This window comes from Chlorocebus sabaeus, chromosome 20 (assembly GCF_047675955.1).
Source record: "Chlorocebus sabaeus isolate Y175 chromosome 20, mChlSab1.0.hap1, whole genome shotgun sequence".
NCBI classification, from domain to species: Eukaryota; Metazoa; Chordata; class Mammalia; order Primates; family Cercopithecidae; genus Chlorocebus; species Chlorocebus sabaeus.
In genome coordinates, this window is record NC_132923.1 from 127,858,519 (window position 1) to 127,873,609 (window position 15,091).

At 47.7% G+C, this 15,091-nt stretch overlaps 1 protein-coding gene across 2 annotated transcripts in view; it reads right to left on the reverse strand.

The window, feature by feature from the left end:
- Positions 1-911: 911 nt before the first annotated feature.
- Positions 912-15,091, reverse strand: part of CA6 (carbonic anhydrase 6) — a 39,032-nt gene continuing 24,852 nt past the window's right edge. Inside the window, exons 6-10 of one of the 2 annotated variants that reach the window (XM_007980656.3) lie at positions 14,340-14,409; positions 9,261-9,418; positions 5,774-5,888; positions 1,479-1,662; positions 912-1,389 (exon numbers count right to left, since the gene is read on the reverse strand). In XM_007980656.3, the coding sequence (XP_007978847.2) occupies positions 1,508-1,662; positions 5,774-5,888; positions 9,261-9,418; positions 14,340-14,409 (498 nt within the window). In that variant the 3' untranslated portion in view covers positions 912-1,389; positions 1,479-1,507. The remainder of the gene's footprint in view (positions 1,390-1,478; positions 1,663-5,773; positions 5,889-9,260; positions 9,419-14,339; positions 14,410-15,091) is intronic. The other variant, XM_007980657.3, reaches the window with a different exon arrangement.

The following is a 15,091-nucleotide window of genomic DNA, read 5'->3' on the forward strand; positions in this document are numbered from 1 at the left end:
TTCTTTCTCATCTCCTGTTTCTCTTTGACTAACAGCCCCTGCTCCAAACTCCCCCACTGATAAATTCTCAATGTAAGAATATCTTCCTAGACCAGGGGTAGTAGCTCATGCCTGTAATCCCAACACTTTGGGAGGCCAAGGCAGGAGGATCGCCTGAGATTAGGAGTTTGAGACCAGCCTGGCCAACATGGTGAAACCCCATCTCTACTAAAAATACAAAAATTAGCTGGACGTGGTGGTGCACGCCTGTAATCCCAACTACTCAGGAGGCTGAGGCAGGAGAATTGCTTGAACCCAGGAGGCAGAGGTTGCAGTAAGATTGTACCACTGGATTCCAGCCTGGGCAACAAAGCGAGACTCTGTCTCAAAGGAGAAAAAAAAAGGCTGGGTGCAGTGGCTCACGCCTGTAATCCCAGCACTTTGGGAGGCTGAGGTGGGCAGATCACAAGATCAAGAGATCAAGACCATCCTGGGCAACATGGTGAAACCCCATCTCTACTAAAAATACAAAAAATTAGCTGGGCGTGGTGGTGCGCACCTGTAGTCCTAGCTACTCGGGGAGGCTGAGACAGGAGAATTGCTTGAACCCAGGAGGTGGAGGTTGCAGTGAGCCGAGATAGTGCCACTGCACTCCAGCCTGGCAACAGAGTGAGACTCCATCTCAAAAAAATAAACAACAGCAACAAAAAACACCTCTCTCCTTTTTATTAATCTTATTAATTTATTAATCTTTATTAATCCCTCCCACCTTGATCTCTATGCCTTCACCTGTGTGTGGTGTTGGAGGGGGGGAAGTGGGGAGGGAGTGGGGGGGGAGAAGGGGGGCAGTGGGGGGTGGCAGGACAAAAGAAGGGATATTTGAAGTGATACAAAATAATAGAAAAGAAATTTTTTAATGACAAATTCCCAAAATTATTTTATTACGTCTAATGCTAAAGGAAAGGTCAGGCTGGTTTATAATTTAGACAGGTCAACATATATGATTTGATGGGAGAATAGTTAGGGTTCTATTTCCTTTAACTTTCTATTCCAATCAATTTCCACTGGTGATGTCTAACTCAGATCCCTTCTCGTGAACTGAAGCCACCTCACTTCCTGTCCAGGATGATAGCATCTCACTTCCTGTCCAGGATGACAGTTTCCCCTCTTTTAATCAGAAGCTCAACAGCTGCCCCAGGGGGAGCAGCCTGTTTCAGACACACATGGTTTCTTAGACAGGGCAGGGTGTGGCTGCAGGGGACAGGCGCCTCTTCTGGTTAGGTCAGACTTCAAGCTAGTTAATATTGAATATTCCTCTTAGCTTTCCTCAGTTCAATGCTCTTCTTAAGTACTCAAGAATTTCCTCAATCTTATGTAGGTAAAACTGGAATTCGGAGCCTAGAGTATATTCTGTGAAAAGAAGAGTTAGTTGGAAATGGTTAAACCTTGTTCAGTCCTCACAAAAACAGAGAAGGGGGACGGCCAGTTACCATACCCACATCGTATTTTTGGGAAGTCTTTTGATTCCTTAGAATGCTCTCCATGTGCCCAGTACATTGTCTTTATGCGTCTTCACTGTGTTTGAACTCAGGCTTCTAGGCTGCCGGGAGCCAAGGGGTGGCGTGTTGATGTGAGCTTTACTCTTGGATTTTGTTTTCTCCCGTGATGCCTGGTGGCCCTTGCCTGAGGGGATATAGTATAGAGGTGTTTTCTAGTAAATAAATTGCAAGAGGTCCATATTTGGCCATCGTCTTGTTTTTGTAGCTGACCTTTGGTTTCTCAGTTCATGCCTTGTGGACGGGTGAATCCTATCAACCCTGCTGGGGTACAGTTCTCTACAGGGCAGTGCAACACCATGAGTCATGGTGTTGACCAGAGCCAATCACCGCTACATAGAAATCTGGGCCTGGCCAGGCGCGATGGGTCATGCCGGGTAATCTCAGCACTTTGGGAGGCTGAAGTGGGTGGATTGCTTGAGCTCAGGAGTGCGAGACCAGCCTGGGCCACATGGCCAAACCCCATCTCTACAAAAAAATACAAAAATTAGCTGGGTGTGGTGGTACATGCTACTCCCAGCTACTTGGGAGGCTGAGGTAGGAGGACTGCTTGAGCCCTGGAGGTCGTGGCTGCAGTGATTCAAGATCGAGCCATTGTACTCCAGTCTGGGCAACAGAGCAAAACTCTGCTAAAAAAAAGAAAAAGAAAGAGGGAGAGAAAGGAAGGAAGGAAGGAAGGAAGGAAGGAAGGAAGGAAGGAAGGAAGGAAGGAAGGAAGGAAGGAAGGAAGGAGGGAAGGAAGGAAAGGAGGGAGGAAGGGAGGGAGGGAGGGAGGGAGGGAGGGAGGAAGGAAGGAAGGAAGGAAAAGAAAGAAAGAGAGAAAGAAAAAGAAAGAAAGAAAGAAAGAAAGAAAGAAAGAAAGAAAGAAAGAAAGAAAGAAAAAGAAAGAAAGAAAGAAAGAAAGAAAGAAAGAAAGAAAGAAAGAAAGAAAGAAAAGAGAGAAAAGAAAAGAAAAGAAAGAGAATCTGGGTCTGAGGGAAGGTGGGCCAAGATGATGCCCAGTTCTCTGTTCTATAATGAGCAAAGGGAGGCCACAATTCAGGTTCCCTGGGGGTAAGGAAGCCCTCTGATGCTGAACTGGGAGTTGAAGTAATAAATCCTGAACAGCGATTCTCAGTGGACCTACAGACAAATCACCACATGGAGTACCTCAGTCTGGGGCCGGTACCTAGAACATCTGAGCCCCCTCGTGAGGAGACGCTAGAGTGACCCTGTAATGGGGAAAGCATTTCAGATGTGGCATATAGAAAGATACACAGTCTGTTGGTGCCTATTGCCAGAATAGCGTAAAATTGTTTTAGGGAAAGCAGGGGAAACGTGGCAACATTTAGAACAAGAAGACAGGCCAGGCACAGTGACTCACACCTGTAATCCCAGCACTTTGGGAGGCAGGGCAGGCAGATCACCTGAGGTCAGGAGTTCAAGACCAGCCGAACCAACATGGTGAAACCCTATCTCTACTAAAAATACAAAAATCAGCCTGGTGTAGGGGGGCGCATGCCTATAATTCCAGCTACTCAGGAGGCTGAGGCAGGAGAATCGCTTGAATCCGGGACACACAGGTTACAGTGAGCCCATGAGATTGTGCCACTGCACTCCAGCCTGGGCGACAGAGTGAGAGACTCCAAAAGAATTAGGAGACAGATGCATGAGTCTAAGCTCCCTTTGGTCAGCCTGCTTGCAGTTGGACCTGTTAAAGACGACATTGCCTTTGGAAAAAAGAATTCTCGCTGTTAATGTTGTATATAGTACAGTATGGAGAAACGATCACTATAGCTGATGTCAGTTTTTTCCTCTGCTAGTATTGTATTGGAGGAGTGAACTGTATTGGAGGAGTGAACTGTATTGGAGGAGTGAATTGTATTGGAGGAGTGAATTGTATTGGAGGAGTGAATTGTATTGGAGGAGTGAATTGTATTGGAGGAGTGAATTGTATTGGAGGAGTGAATTGTATTGGAGGAGTGAATTGTATTGGAGGAGTGAATTGTATTGGAGGAGTGAATTGTATTGGAGGAGTGAACTGTATTGGAGGAGTGAATTGTATTGGAGGAGTGAACTGTATTGGAGGAGTGAATTGTATTGGAGGAGTGAACTGTATTGGAGGAGTGAACTGTATTGGAGGAGTGAATTGTATTGGAGGAGTGAATTGTATTGGAGGAGTGAACTGTATTGGAGGAGTGAATTGTATTGGAGGAGTGAATTGTATTGGAGGAGTGAACTGTATTGGAGGAGTGAACTGTATTGGAGGAGTGAATTGTATTGGAGGAGTGAATTGTATTGGAGGAGTGAACTGTATTGGAGGAGTGAATTGTATTGGAGGAGTGAATTGTATTGGAGGAGTGAACTGTATTGGAGGAGTGAATTGTATTGGAGGAGTGAATTGTATTGGAGGAGTGAACTGTGTTGGAGGAAACAATATAGAAAACACCTATATCCCCTGTTAATTCAATAAGTGAACCAGGAAGGAAAGGTGGGGAGAAAATCACAAATAGGCCTTATTGGGGTGGGGGGTGGAAATTTAAGTTTTTTTTGTTTTTGAGATGGAGTCTTGCTCTGTCGCCCAGGCTGGAGTGCAGTGGCGTCATCTCAGCTCACTGCAGCTCCGCCTCCTGGGTTCACGCCATTCTCCTGCCTCAGCCTCCCAAGTAGCTGGGACTACAGGCGCCCGCCACCTCGCCCAGCTAATATATTTAGTAGAGACGGGGTTTCACCATGTTAGCCAGGATGGTCTTGATCTCCTGACCTCGTGATCTGCCCGTCTCGGCCTCCCAAAGTGCTGGGATTACAAGCGTGAGCCACCATGCCTGGCGGAAATTTAAGTTTTAAAAGGTATATATAAAGGTGGGATAAGGCTGAATGAGGTGGCTCGTGCCTATAATCCCAGCACTTTGGGAGGCTGAGTGGGGAGGATTGCTTGAGGCCAGGGGTTTGAGACCAGGCTGAGCAACATAGTAAGATTTCATCTCTACAAAAAATACAATAAAAATTAGCTAGCTGTGGTGGTGTGTGCCTGCAGTCTCCACTACTGGGGAGGCAGAGGTGGGAGGATCGCTTGAGCCTGGACGGTTGAGGCTGCAGTGAGCTGTGATTGTGCCACTAAGCACCAGCCTGGGTAACAGAGTGAGACCTTGTCTCAAAAAAGAAAAAAAAAAAAAGTGGGATAATATTGAGTAAACCATATTGATAGGATACTGATTCTAGTGTATTGGAAAATATAAAAGTATCAGGAATGGTTAACAGAATGGGCTGTAAAGACAATGGATTCACCACAACTTCACAGAAAGCAGACAAAATAAAAATGAGGAGGCTGTGAAATATTTACATTCTTGCCAACACAGAAACGAGGTGAGCCAAGGACACAGTTGGAGCCTGATCCAAGGAATTGGAGGCTGCAGCAGAGGCTGGCCTGCACCTGCTTCCAGCACGCTGGGGTCTGGGGCCTGCGCCCCAGGCAGATGCCGTGAACAATATGTGGTCTAGTTAACTCCACCTTGAGAGAACGTATAGGAGGCGTTGGGGGTGGGTTCATAACACAGACTATGATCAAGCTGTGCAGGAAATAATCTCAGTGGGGTTAATAAGGTTAACTTGGCCAGGTGCAGTGGCTCACGCCTGTAATCCCAGGACTTTGGGAGGCCAAGGTGGGCACATCACTTGAGGTCAGGAGTTTGAGACTAGCCTGGCCAACATGGAAAAACCCCATTTCTGTTAAAAAAAAAAAAAAAAAAAAAGCTGGGTGTGGTGGCAGGTGCTTGTAATCCCAGCTACTCGGGAGGCTGAGGCAGGAGAATCACTTGAACCCAGGAGGCGGAGGTTGTAGTGAGACGAGATTGTACCACTGCACTCCGGTCTGGGTGACGGAGTGAGACTCTGTCTCAAAAAAAAAAAAAAAAAAAAAGGGTTAACTTGAACCTACACTCTTATGAGAGCTTCTGTATGTTGTGGTGTTGTGGTCTTTTTGCTTCTCCTGCTATCTCTAGCCAAGACTATGTAGGTAATAAATCACGTAGCTGTCTCTCCTGATTGTCTCTTGTGTTCTACTCACTGGCATCCCTGCCTGGACTGGGAAAAAGTGATCACCCTCTGCCCAAGCCCGGTGCAGCTTGGCCCACCTGAGCCTCCTGCTACTGAAATGACTCTCCTTCCCTTACTATTGCCAGAAGAGATGGGTCCACCTAGAGGAAGGAGCAAAACAGGAGTTAAACTGCAGAACATGATCAAGAATCGATCTCACTCACCCTGATTCGGGAAGTTGGATTCCACTACTCTGTGGTTCAGAGGCTGGGTCCTGCGGTAATCGTTTTGGATGGTCTTGTTGTGGTGATCCAGTAAGGAATTCTCCAGCTTCCAAACCTGGGGGCAACATGAGTGCATTATGGAGGGGAAGAGGCACTGGGTAATTTAAAAGAAATAACAATTGGCCAGGCGAGGTGGCTCATGCCTGTAATCCTAGCACTTTGGGAGGCCGAGACGGGTGGATCATGAGATCAGGAGATGGAGACCATCCTGGCTAACACGGTGAAACCCCATCTCTATTAATAATACAAAAAAGTCAGCCAGGCGTGGTGGCGGGTGCCTGTGGTCCCAGCTGCTGGCGAGGCTGAGGCAGGAGAATGGTGTAAACCTGGGAGGCGGAGCTTGCAGTGAGCCAAGATGGCACCACTGCACTCCAGCCTGGGCAATAGAGCAAAACTCTGTCTCAAAAAAAAAAAAGAAATAACAATTGGCTGGGCACAGTGGCTCACACCTGTAATCCCAACACTTTGGGAGGCCAGGGTGGGTGGATCACTTGAGCTCAAGAGTTAGAGACCAGCCTGGCCAACATGGTGAAACCCCTTCTCTACTAAAAATACCAAAATTAGCTGATCGTGGTCTTGTGCACCTGTAATCCCAGCTACTCAGGAGGCTGAGGCAGGAGAATCACTTGAACCTGGGAGGCAGAGGCTGCAGTAAGCCAATATCACGCAACCGCACTCCGGCCTGGGAGACAGAGCGGAACTCTGTCTCAAAAAAAAAAGAAAAAGAATTAACAACTGGGCTAGAGCTCGGATTTATATAACCCTGATGAAGCAACTGTAAGAAGATCTCAAGTCCAGGGGAGGTTCTGGGTGCTGTGTGTCAGGCATTATTCCAGAACTAATCTATCCGTGCATTCTTCCAACAGAATCTCTCTTTTCAGCTTTTTATATGAGTATTTGTCCAATAGTAGAAAGGACAGAAAGAAGTAAGCAGAAATATATCAAGTAGCAAATTCAATTTTTGTTTTTCTGAAAATATCGAGGTTTTTTTGTTTGTTCGTTTGTTTGTTTTTGAGATGGAGTCTCGCTCTGTCGCCAGGCTGGAGTGCAGTGACACAATCTCAACTTGCTGCAACCTCCACCTCCCAGGTTCAAGTTATTCTCTCCTGCCTCAGCCTCCTGACTAGCTGGGACTACAGGCACCCGCCACCACACCCAGATAATTTTTATATTTTTAGTAGAGATGGGGTTTCACCATGTTGGCCAGGCTGGTCTCAAACTCCTCAGGCCATTCGCCCTCCTCAGTCTCCCGTCGTGCTGGAATTACAGGTGTGAGCCACCGCACCTGGCCTGAAAATGTCTGTATTTTGTCTATATCCTTGAAAGGCATTTTTGCTGCACATACAATTCTATATTGGCTATTTTTTTTCCTCAGCACTTTGAAATTATGTTTCCACTCCCTTCTGACTTTCACTGTCGCTATGTTGAATCAACTCTCTGTCTAATAAGACTCTTCATGATAATCTGTCTTTTCTTTCTGGCTAATTTTTAAATTATTTCTTTGTCTTTGATGATTTCACTGTGATGTGTTTAGTGCAGGATGCTGTGTACACAAACACACACATATATATACACACCTGGAGAGAGAGAGACAGAGAAACTAATTGGCATTCTTGAATATATGACTTGGTATCTCTTCCTGAAAATTGTCAGTCAACATTTTGTCAAATCATGACTCTTCCCTATTCTGCCTCTCTTCTCCTTCTAGGATTTCGATTAGACATTTACTAGACCTTTCTAGTACACTATATCTCTTCACTTCTTTTCATAGTTCCTTCTCTTTTTCTCTGTGCTGCATTCTGGATGATGTTATTGGCTGTCTCCAATTTACTAATTCTCTCAAACTGTATCTAACATGCTGTTAAATCCATTCATTGAGTTGTTTTTTGTTTTTGTATTTTTGTTTTTTTGAGATGGAGTCTCACCCTGTCACCCAGGCTGGAGTGCAATGGCGTGATCTCAGCTCACTGCAACCTCTGCCTCCTGGGTTCAAGCGATTCTCCTGCCTCAGCCTCCTGAGTAGCTGGGATTATAGGCTCGCGCCACTGCACCCAGCTGATTTTTTGTATCTTTAGTAGAGACAGGGTTTCACCATGTTGGCCAGGCTGGTCTCGAACCCCTGACCTCATGATCAGCCCGCTTTGGCCTCCCCAAGTGCTGGGATTACAGGCGTTGAGTCACCATGCCTGGCCAATTTTTTGTTGTTTTGTTTTTGTTTTTGTTTTTGTTTTGAGACAGGGTTTTGCTCTGTTGCCCAGGCTGGAGTGCAGTGGTGCGATCTCGGCTCACTGCAAACTCCACCTCCTGGGTTCAAGTGATTCTTCCACCTCAGCCTCCCGGGTAGCTGGGATTACAGGTGCCCACCACCACGACTGGATAATTTTTTGTACTTTTAGTAGAGATGGGGTTCTACCATGTTGGCCAGGCTGATCTCAAACTCCTGACCTCAGGTGATCCACCTACTTTAGCCTCCCAAAGTGCTGGGATTATAGGCATGAGCCACCGCGAGTGACCTGGATTATTAATTTTTGATACTATTTTTCCATTTCTAGAAATTCTATTTGTGTTTTTGTACCAAGTCTGGATGTCCATTTTTAGACTTTTTTGTTTTTTGCTCATAAACCTCTTTTTTATTTATATATATTAAACATTCTTATGTCCTATTAATTGTCTGATAATTCCACTAAGTGAAATTTTTGTAGGTCTGATTCTGCTGGTTCTCATTTATAATGTCTTTTTTTCTCATATGTTTTGTATTTTTTTTCTTAATTGAGCTAATTTCAGGTAACTTGCTTTGTGAAAATTCTTCTAGGTCTGGATTTAAGCTCATTTTTTCCAGAGATAATTTACCATTTGCTTTTATCAGGTGTCTGGGGGCACTTCCAGCCTGACTGGCAACATTTTGGGGTGTGGGTGTCCTTGAGCAGGGGTCTCTTCCACCTTTCTCTAAGAAAATGAAAAGTTTAAGAAACGGAGATGGCCAGGCGCAGTGGCTCACACCTGTAATCCCAGCACTCTGGGAGGCTAAGACAGGCAGATTGCTTGAACCCGGGAGTTTGAGACCTGCCTGGGCAACATGGTAAAACTCTGTCCCTACGAAAAACAAAAACTAGCCGGGCGTGGTGGTGCATGCCTGTAGTCCCAGCTACTTGGGAGTCTGAGGCAGGAGAATTACTTGAACCTGGGAGGCGGAGATTGCAGTGAGCCAAGACTGTGCCACGGCACTCCAGCCCGGGTGACAAAGTGAGACTCTATCTCAAAAAAAAAAAAAAAAAAAAAAGGTTGGATAGATGAGGCACAGTAGCCCTGCACACAGAAAATACCGTAGGACCCCCCAGTTGTTGACGTTCGTTGAGATGCTGGGGAGCACCCTTGTTAACCAGGCAGTCAAATGGGAAGGCTTCGGCAAAGCAATGCCATACGTTACCTGTGTCCTGGAGAGCTTGACAAAATCCGCCAGCACAAACCAGTGGACGTTCTCGGTACAGGGAGGCGTGGTGAGTGAGCCGTGGTAGCTGTAGTAGTGCTGGAGGTTCTTGGGCAGCATGTCCCGAATGTCAAGGCCAGTCAGGGTTGTTGTTTGTCCTGACCAAGAAGACAGAAGGTAACAGAATGTCAGCGACCACCGCTGCCCCTCAGGAGGACAGCTCAGGCCCAGGCCTCTCCAGGTTCCAATCTCTCGAGTTCAGCAGAATATAGAAGCTGATGATTAGGAAACAATTTCCCAGTTTACTTCTCCCTGGAAGGGATTGAGGGGAGAGACTTTGGGGATAGACGCACTCAGACACCTCCTCCTGGCTGAGTGCTCTTGGCTGCATGCTCGCTCTGCGGCCGTTTTCTCATCTGTGGAATAGTCAGCAGGATTGCTGTGAGGGTAAGGAGGTAACGTCTGGAAAGCAGCTGGCATTGAACCACTACATAGGGAAGAATTCCTAAGTGTAACTGTTGTGGTCACCATTATCATGGCTAGGCAGAGGACACATTTTATGGTCAATGAAAGAAATAAATATGGCCCCTGGAGACTTCTGGGTAAGTGCCCTCGAAGAAAGACCAAAATGCCTTGGTTTGGGCTCATTGAGAAGTGGGTAGACAGCAGTTGTAAATGCAGAATCAGGCCAGGTACAGTGGCTCACGCCTGGAATCTCAACACTCTGGGAGGCCAAGGCGGGGAGGATTGCTTGGGGCCAAGAGTTCAAGACCAACCTGGGCAACACAGGGAGGCCCCGTCTCTACAATAAGTTTAAAAAAAATTTTTTTTTTTTAATAATAAATGCAGAATCAGAACCAAGCCAGGGTCCAAGTGTAGGCATTTGGTCCTGAGCTCCTCCTGCCACGCCCGCTGGGAACCAAGCCCAGCCACAGGTGGGGCGTAGGGAGGGGCCACTCCCACCAGGGCCTGCAAAGCTCCTACAGGAGCCACATCTGCTCCTGCTCCAGAGAGGCCCTTGTGCCATTCATGTCAACAACGCTGAGCCCCTGAGCTCAGCACGAGATTCTCGAGGCAACACAGGATTGAGCTGGGCTTTGCTTCACTTTCCCCGAGCGCTTTTGCGCTTCTTAAAGGCAGAGAATATAGTTTTGAGACATACGTAGATAGGCCTGTTCGACCAGGGCCACGATGTCTCAGGGTGCCATGAGTAGGCAAAAGAGTTCTAAGTTTTATCATTATTGGAAGATTTCAAGACATAACCTCCAAGAGGACTCTGTGGTAGAGATTTATTTTTGTAACTGTAACATATTTAAGTGAAAGCCAAGAATTCCAGAATCATGATGCAGCCACTATAGAAAATAGTATAATGGTTCCTCAAAACATAAACATACGGCCAGGTGTGGTAGCTCACACCTGTAATCCCAGCACTCTGGGAGGCCAAGGTGGGCGGATCACTCGAGGTCAGGAATTAGAGAACAGCCTAGCCAACATGGTGAAATCCCATCTCTACTGAAAATACAAAAATTAGCTGAGCATGGTGGCACGTGCCTGTAATCCCAGCTACTTGGGAGGCTGAGGCAGGAGGAGTGCTTGAACTTGGGAGGCGGAGGTTGCAGTGAACCGAGATCGAGCCACTGCACTCCCACCTCAGAGAGACTCTGTCTCAAAAAACAAAACAAACAAACAAACAAAATTTTTAAAAACATAGGTTCCCACATGACTCAGCAATTCAACTCCTATCTACCCAAAAGAAATGAAAGCAGGAACTCAAAGAGATACTTGTACACCCATATTCATATTCATTGCAGCGTCACCTCGCTAAAAGGTGGAAGCTACCCAAATGCTCATCAGTAGATAAATGGATAAACAAAATATCATACTCCCTGCAGCTTTTTTTTTTTTTTTTTTTTTTTTGAGGCAGAGTCTCGCTCTGTCCCCCAGACTGGAGTGCAGTGGCGCAATCTCAGCTCACTGCAACCTCCGCCTCCTGGGTTCAAGCAATTCTCCTGCCTCAGCCTCCTGAGTAGCTGGGATTACAGACACCTGCCATAACACCCGGCTAATTTTTGTATTTTTAGTAGAGATGGGGTTTCACCATGTTGGCCAGGCTGGTCTCAAACTCCTGACCTCAAGTGCTCCGCCAGCCTTAGCCTCCCAAAGCACTGGGATTACAGGTGTGTGCCACCTCGCCCATTCCTTAAAAAGGAATGAAATTCTGATAACATGCTATAATGTGGGCAAACCTAAAAGACATTATGCTAAGTGAAATAATCCAGACCAAAAAAAAAAAAGACAAATATGATTCTACTTATATGAGGTATCTAGAATAGTCAGATTCTTAGAGACAGAAACTGTGGTTACCAGAAGCTGGAAGGGGAGATGGGGAGTTACTGTTGAACGGGTACAGAGTTTCAGTTTAGGAAGACGAAAAAAGTTCCGGCAATGGAGAGGTGTGATGGTTGCACCACAATGTGAATGTACTTAATGCTACTGAACTGTACATTTAAAATGGTTTAAGTTGTAAATTTGTTGTTGTTGTTGTTGTTGTTTGAGATGTTGTCTCATTCTGTCACCCAGGCTGGAGTGCAATGGCACAATCTCAGCTTGCTGCAAACTCCACCTCCCGGGTTCGAGCGATTCTCCTGCCTCAGCCTCCCGAGTAGCTGGGATTACAGGCATCCGCCACCACGCCTGGCTAATTTTTATATTTTTAGTAGAGACGGGGTTTCACCATGTTGGCCAGACTGGTCTCAAACTCCTGACCTCAGGTGATGGGCCCGCCTCAGCCTCCCAAAGTGCTGGGAGGTGTGAGCCACTGCTCCCGGCCTTAAGTGGTAAGTTTTAATTCAGGCTGTGGGACTGCGTGGAGTCACTGAGATGAGACAGAGCCTGACTCCACCCAACGCTTAGAGCAGGAGCCAGAGAGTGAGAGGGCGGAGCTGGGGTGCGCTGGGGTGGGCGGAGCTTAGTTTACCTTTGAAGGTAAACTAAGACAAGAGAAGAAGAGTGGCCCATAGATCTGCCCACCACTCCGGCTCGGTGGAGCAGGGGCAGCTCAGGGTGGGGTGGGTGAGAAAGGAGAACAGGACTATTCTATGACCTTTTCAAGGGGAGCCAGAGAACTGGGGGGCAGCTGGGGAATGGTAAGGTCAGGAGATACGTTTGTTTGCTTGTGTTTGGAGGTGGGAGGAATTAGGGCAGATGTGTGTGCTGAACAGTAGGCTTTAATAAAGAGTAAGACATCAACGATGCAGGCCGGGCGCGGTGGCTCGCGCCTGTAATCCCAGCACTTTGGGAGGCTGAGGTGGGCAGATCACGAGGTCAGGAGATCGAGATCATCCTGGCCAACATGGTGAAACCCTGTCTCTACTAAAATACAAAAAATTAGCCAGGCGTGGTAGTGTGTGCCTGTAATCCCAGCTACTCAGGAGGCTGAGGCAGGGGAATCACTTGAACCTGGGAGGCGGAGGTTGCAGTGAGCTGAGATCGTGCCACTGCACTCCAGCTTGGTGACAGAGCAAGACTCCATCTCAAAAAAGAAAAAAGAGAAATCAGTGATGCAGAAGAGAGGGGAGAGAATGGCAGGAAAGGAGGCCCTGAGTGTGGAAGAGGAGTGGGGTTGGGGCCCACGTGGGAGGGGTGGTGTTGACAAGAGGAGGGATTTGTCATCCATTGCAGCTGAAAAAGGGACGTGGAATTTGGTCCAGATGTACATGAGTTAAGGAGCGGAGTGTTTCTGCCCCGTGGCTTCTGCCTTCTCAATGGAGTGGGAGTGGGAGCATCAGCTCCAGGGGAGTCGCTGGAGCCCGGGCACAGGGGCTTCAGGAGAGAGGAGAAAGCGTGTGGCAAGAATTTAGGAGGTCAGAAAGAAAATGCCCAGGGTGGTACTTTAGGATTTCTGGGCACTGTTCATATTTGTAGCTATAAATAAAAAAATAATACTAGTTGGCCAGGTGTGGTGGCTCATGCCTATAATCCCAAAACTCTGGGAAGTTGAGGCAGGTGGATCACTTGAGCCTAGGAGTTGAAGACCAGCCTGAGAACATGGTGAGACCCTGTCTCTACTAAAAATACAAAAAACCAGCCAAGCATGGTGGTGCACCTGTAGTCCCCACTACTCAGGAGGCTGAGGTGGGAGGATCAACTGAGCCCCAGAGGTCGAGGCTGCACTGTGTCATGATCGCACCACTGCACCCCAGCCTGCACGACAGAGCGAGACCATGTCTCAAAAATAATAGCGATAATAATGCCAGTTAGATGTCTATGGATTCCTGTCCAACTGCATTCAGCTCTTTGGCTGCCAGCTCTGAGTTGGTCTGGAGCTTTGCCAGGTGAGTTTGTGGAGGGGTGGAGGAGTGAGGGCATAGAGGGTGTTTGCATGGGAGTGTTGAGGGAGACTTGAGAGTGCTGGGGTGGAATCTAAGCTGGGAGAGAGATGAAAGAACACAGGCGTCACTAGGAGCGAGAATGTGGAAGCCCCAGGTTTGGAGGACTCGGGTCAGGTGAGTTGCAGGAGGGGCTGGGTGCTGAAGTCAGAGGACTGGGAGGCTGGGAGGTGTGGGCGGAATGGGACATGTGAAGTCGAGAATGCAGAGCTGATGTGGTTATAGCTCAAAGTCAAGGGTTGACCTTGGGTGGGAGATGGCTCAGAGGCAGAGGGGACGGAAGAACACCCCGAGTGTCTGTATGTCCAAGTGGGATGACGAGGGCCTCCCTCTTGACATTCATCTCAGCCTGGAGCCAGGTGGACATCTCTCTAGCTGCCAGGACTGTCACTGCCAGCTGAGGTGACAGTCATCGAAGCGAGGATATCCCCACTTAGTGCAACCCCAGCCAGAAGTTCCAATCATAGGAAGTGACACATCGAATTTATGCACAGCCTTGTCAGAGAGGTTTGCTGCCTAAGCCAACAGCAGAAATCACTGGAACAAGTAATCTGGCACAGGGAGGGGTGGACTCCCTTGGCAGGGCCCACTGGCCACCCTCCCCACCAGCATCAATCCCCTGTGCCCTGGGCATACCTCACACTCACACTCATTCCCTTTCCCTCCTGCAGCCACAGTTGGCTTCCCTTACCTGGGTACTTGATGTTGGCCAGATGAGAAATGAAGCTGCTGTAGTAAGTGTTTTCAGGGTAATCCTTCACCTGCAACGAAGCGCAGAGCACTGAGCGTAAGTGAAGAAGAGGCCCCAGCACCATCTCTACTCATCCAGCCGCTCAGCTTTCTAGCTGATTGGGCCGAGCCTAGAGAGTAAGGAGAGGCAGCCTGTGCCCTGTTGTGTTTTGGCAGAGACAGTCTGACTGTTCTTTGCTACCAACCACACAGGTTCAGGAGTCCCTCCAGAAAGGCACTATCTTAAGTATTTTGGCAGCTTCCAGGGAAAGAAGCTTCTCAGTCATTGGTGATGCCCTCAGAAATGGCCAACACTTACTCTAAAATAGTCCCCTGCATGCTTGTTTTTGTTTGTTTGTTTGTGGGTTTTTTGTTTGTTTGTTTGTTTGATTTTTGAGAGGGAGTCTTTCTCTCTTGCCCAGGCTGGAGTGCAGTGGGGTGATTTCAGCTCACTGCAACCTCCGCCTTCCGGGTTCAGGCTATTCTCCTGCCTCAGCCTCCTGAGTAGCTGGGATTACAGGTGCTCATCACCACGCCTGGCTAATTTTTTTGTATTTTTAGTAGAGATGGGGTTTCACCATGTTGGCCAGGCTGGTCTGGAACTCCTGACCTCGTGATCTGCCCACCTCAGCCTCCCAAAGTGCTGGGATTACAGGTGTGAGCCACCATACCCAGCCTGTGTGCTTGTTTTGGGCAGTGTCAGCCACAGTCAGA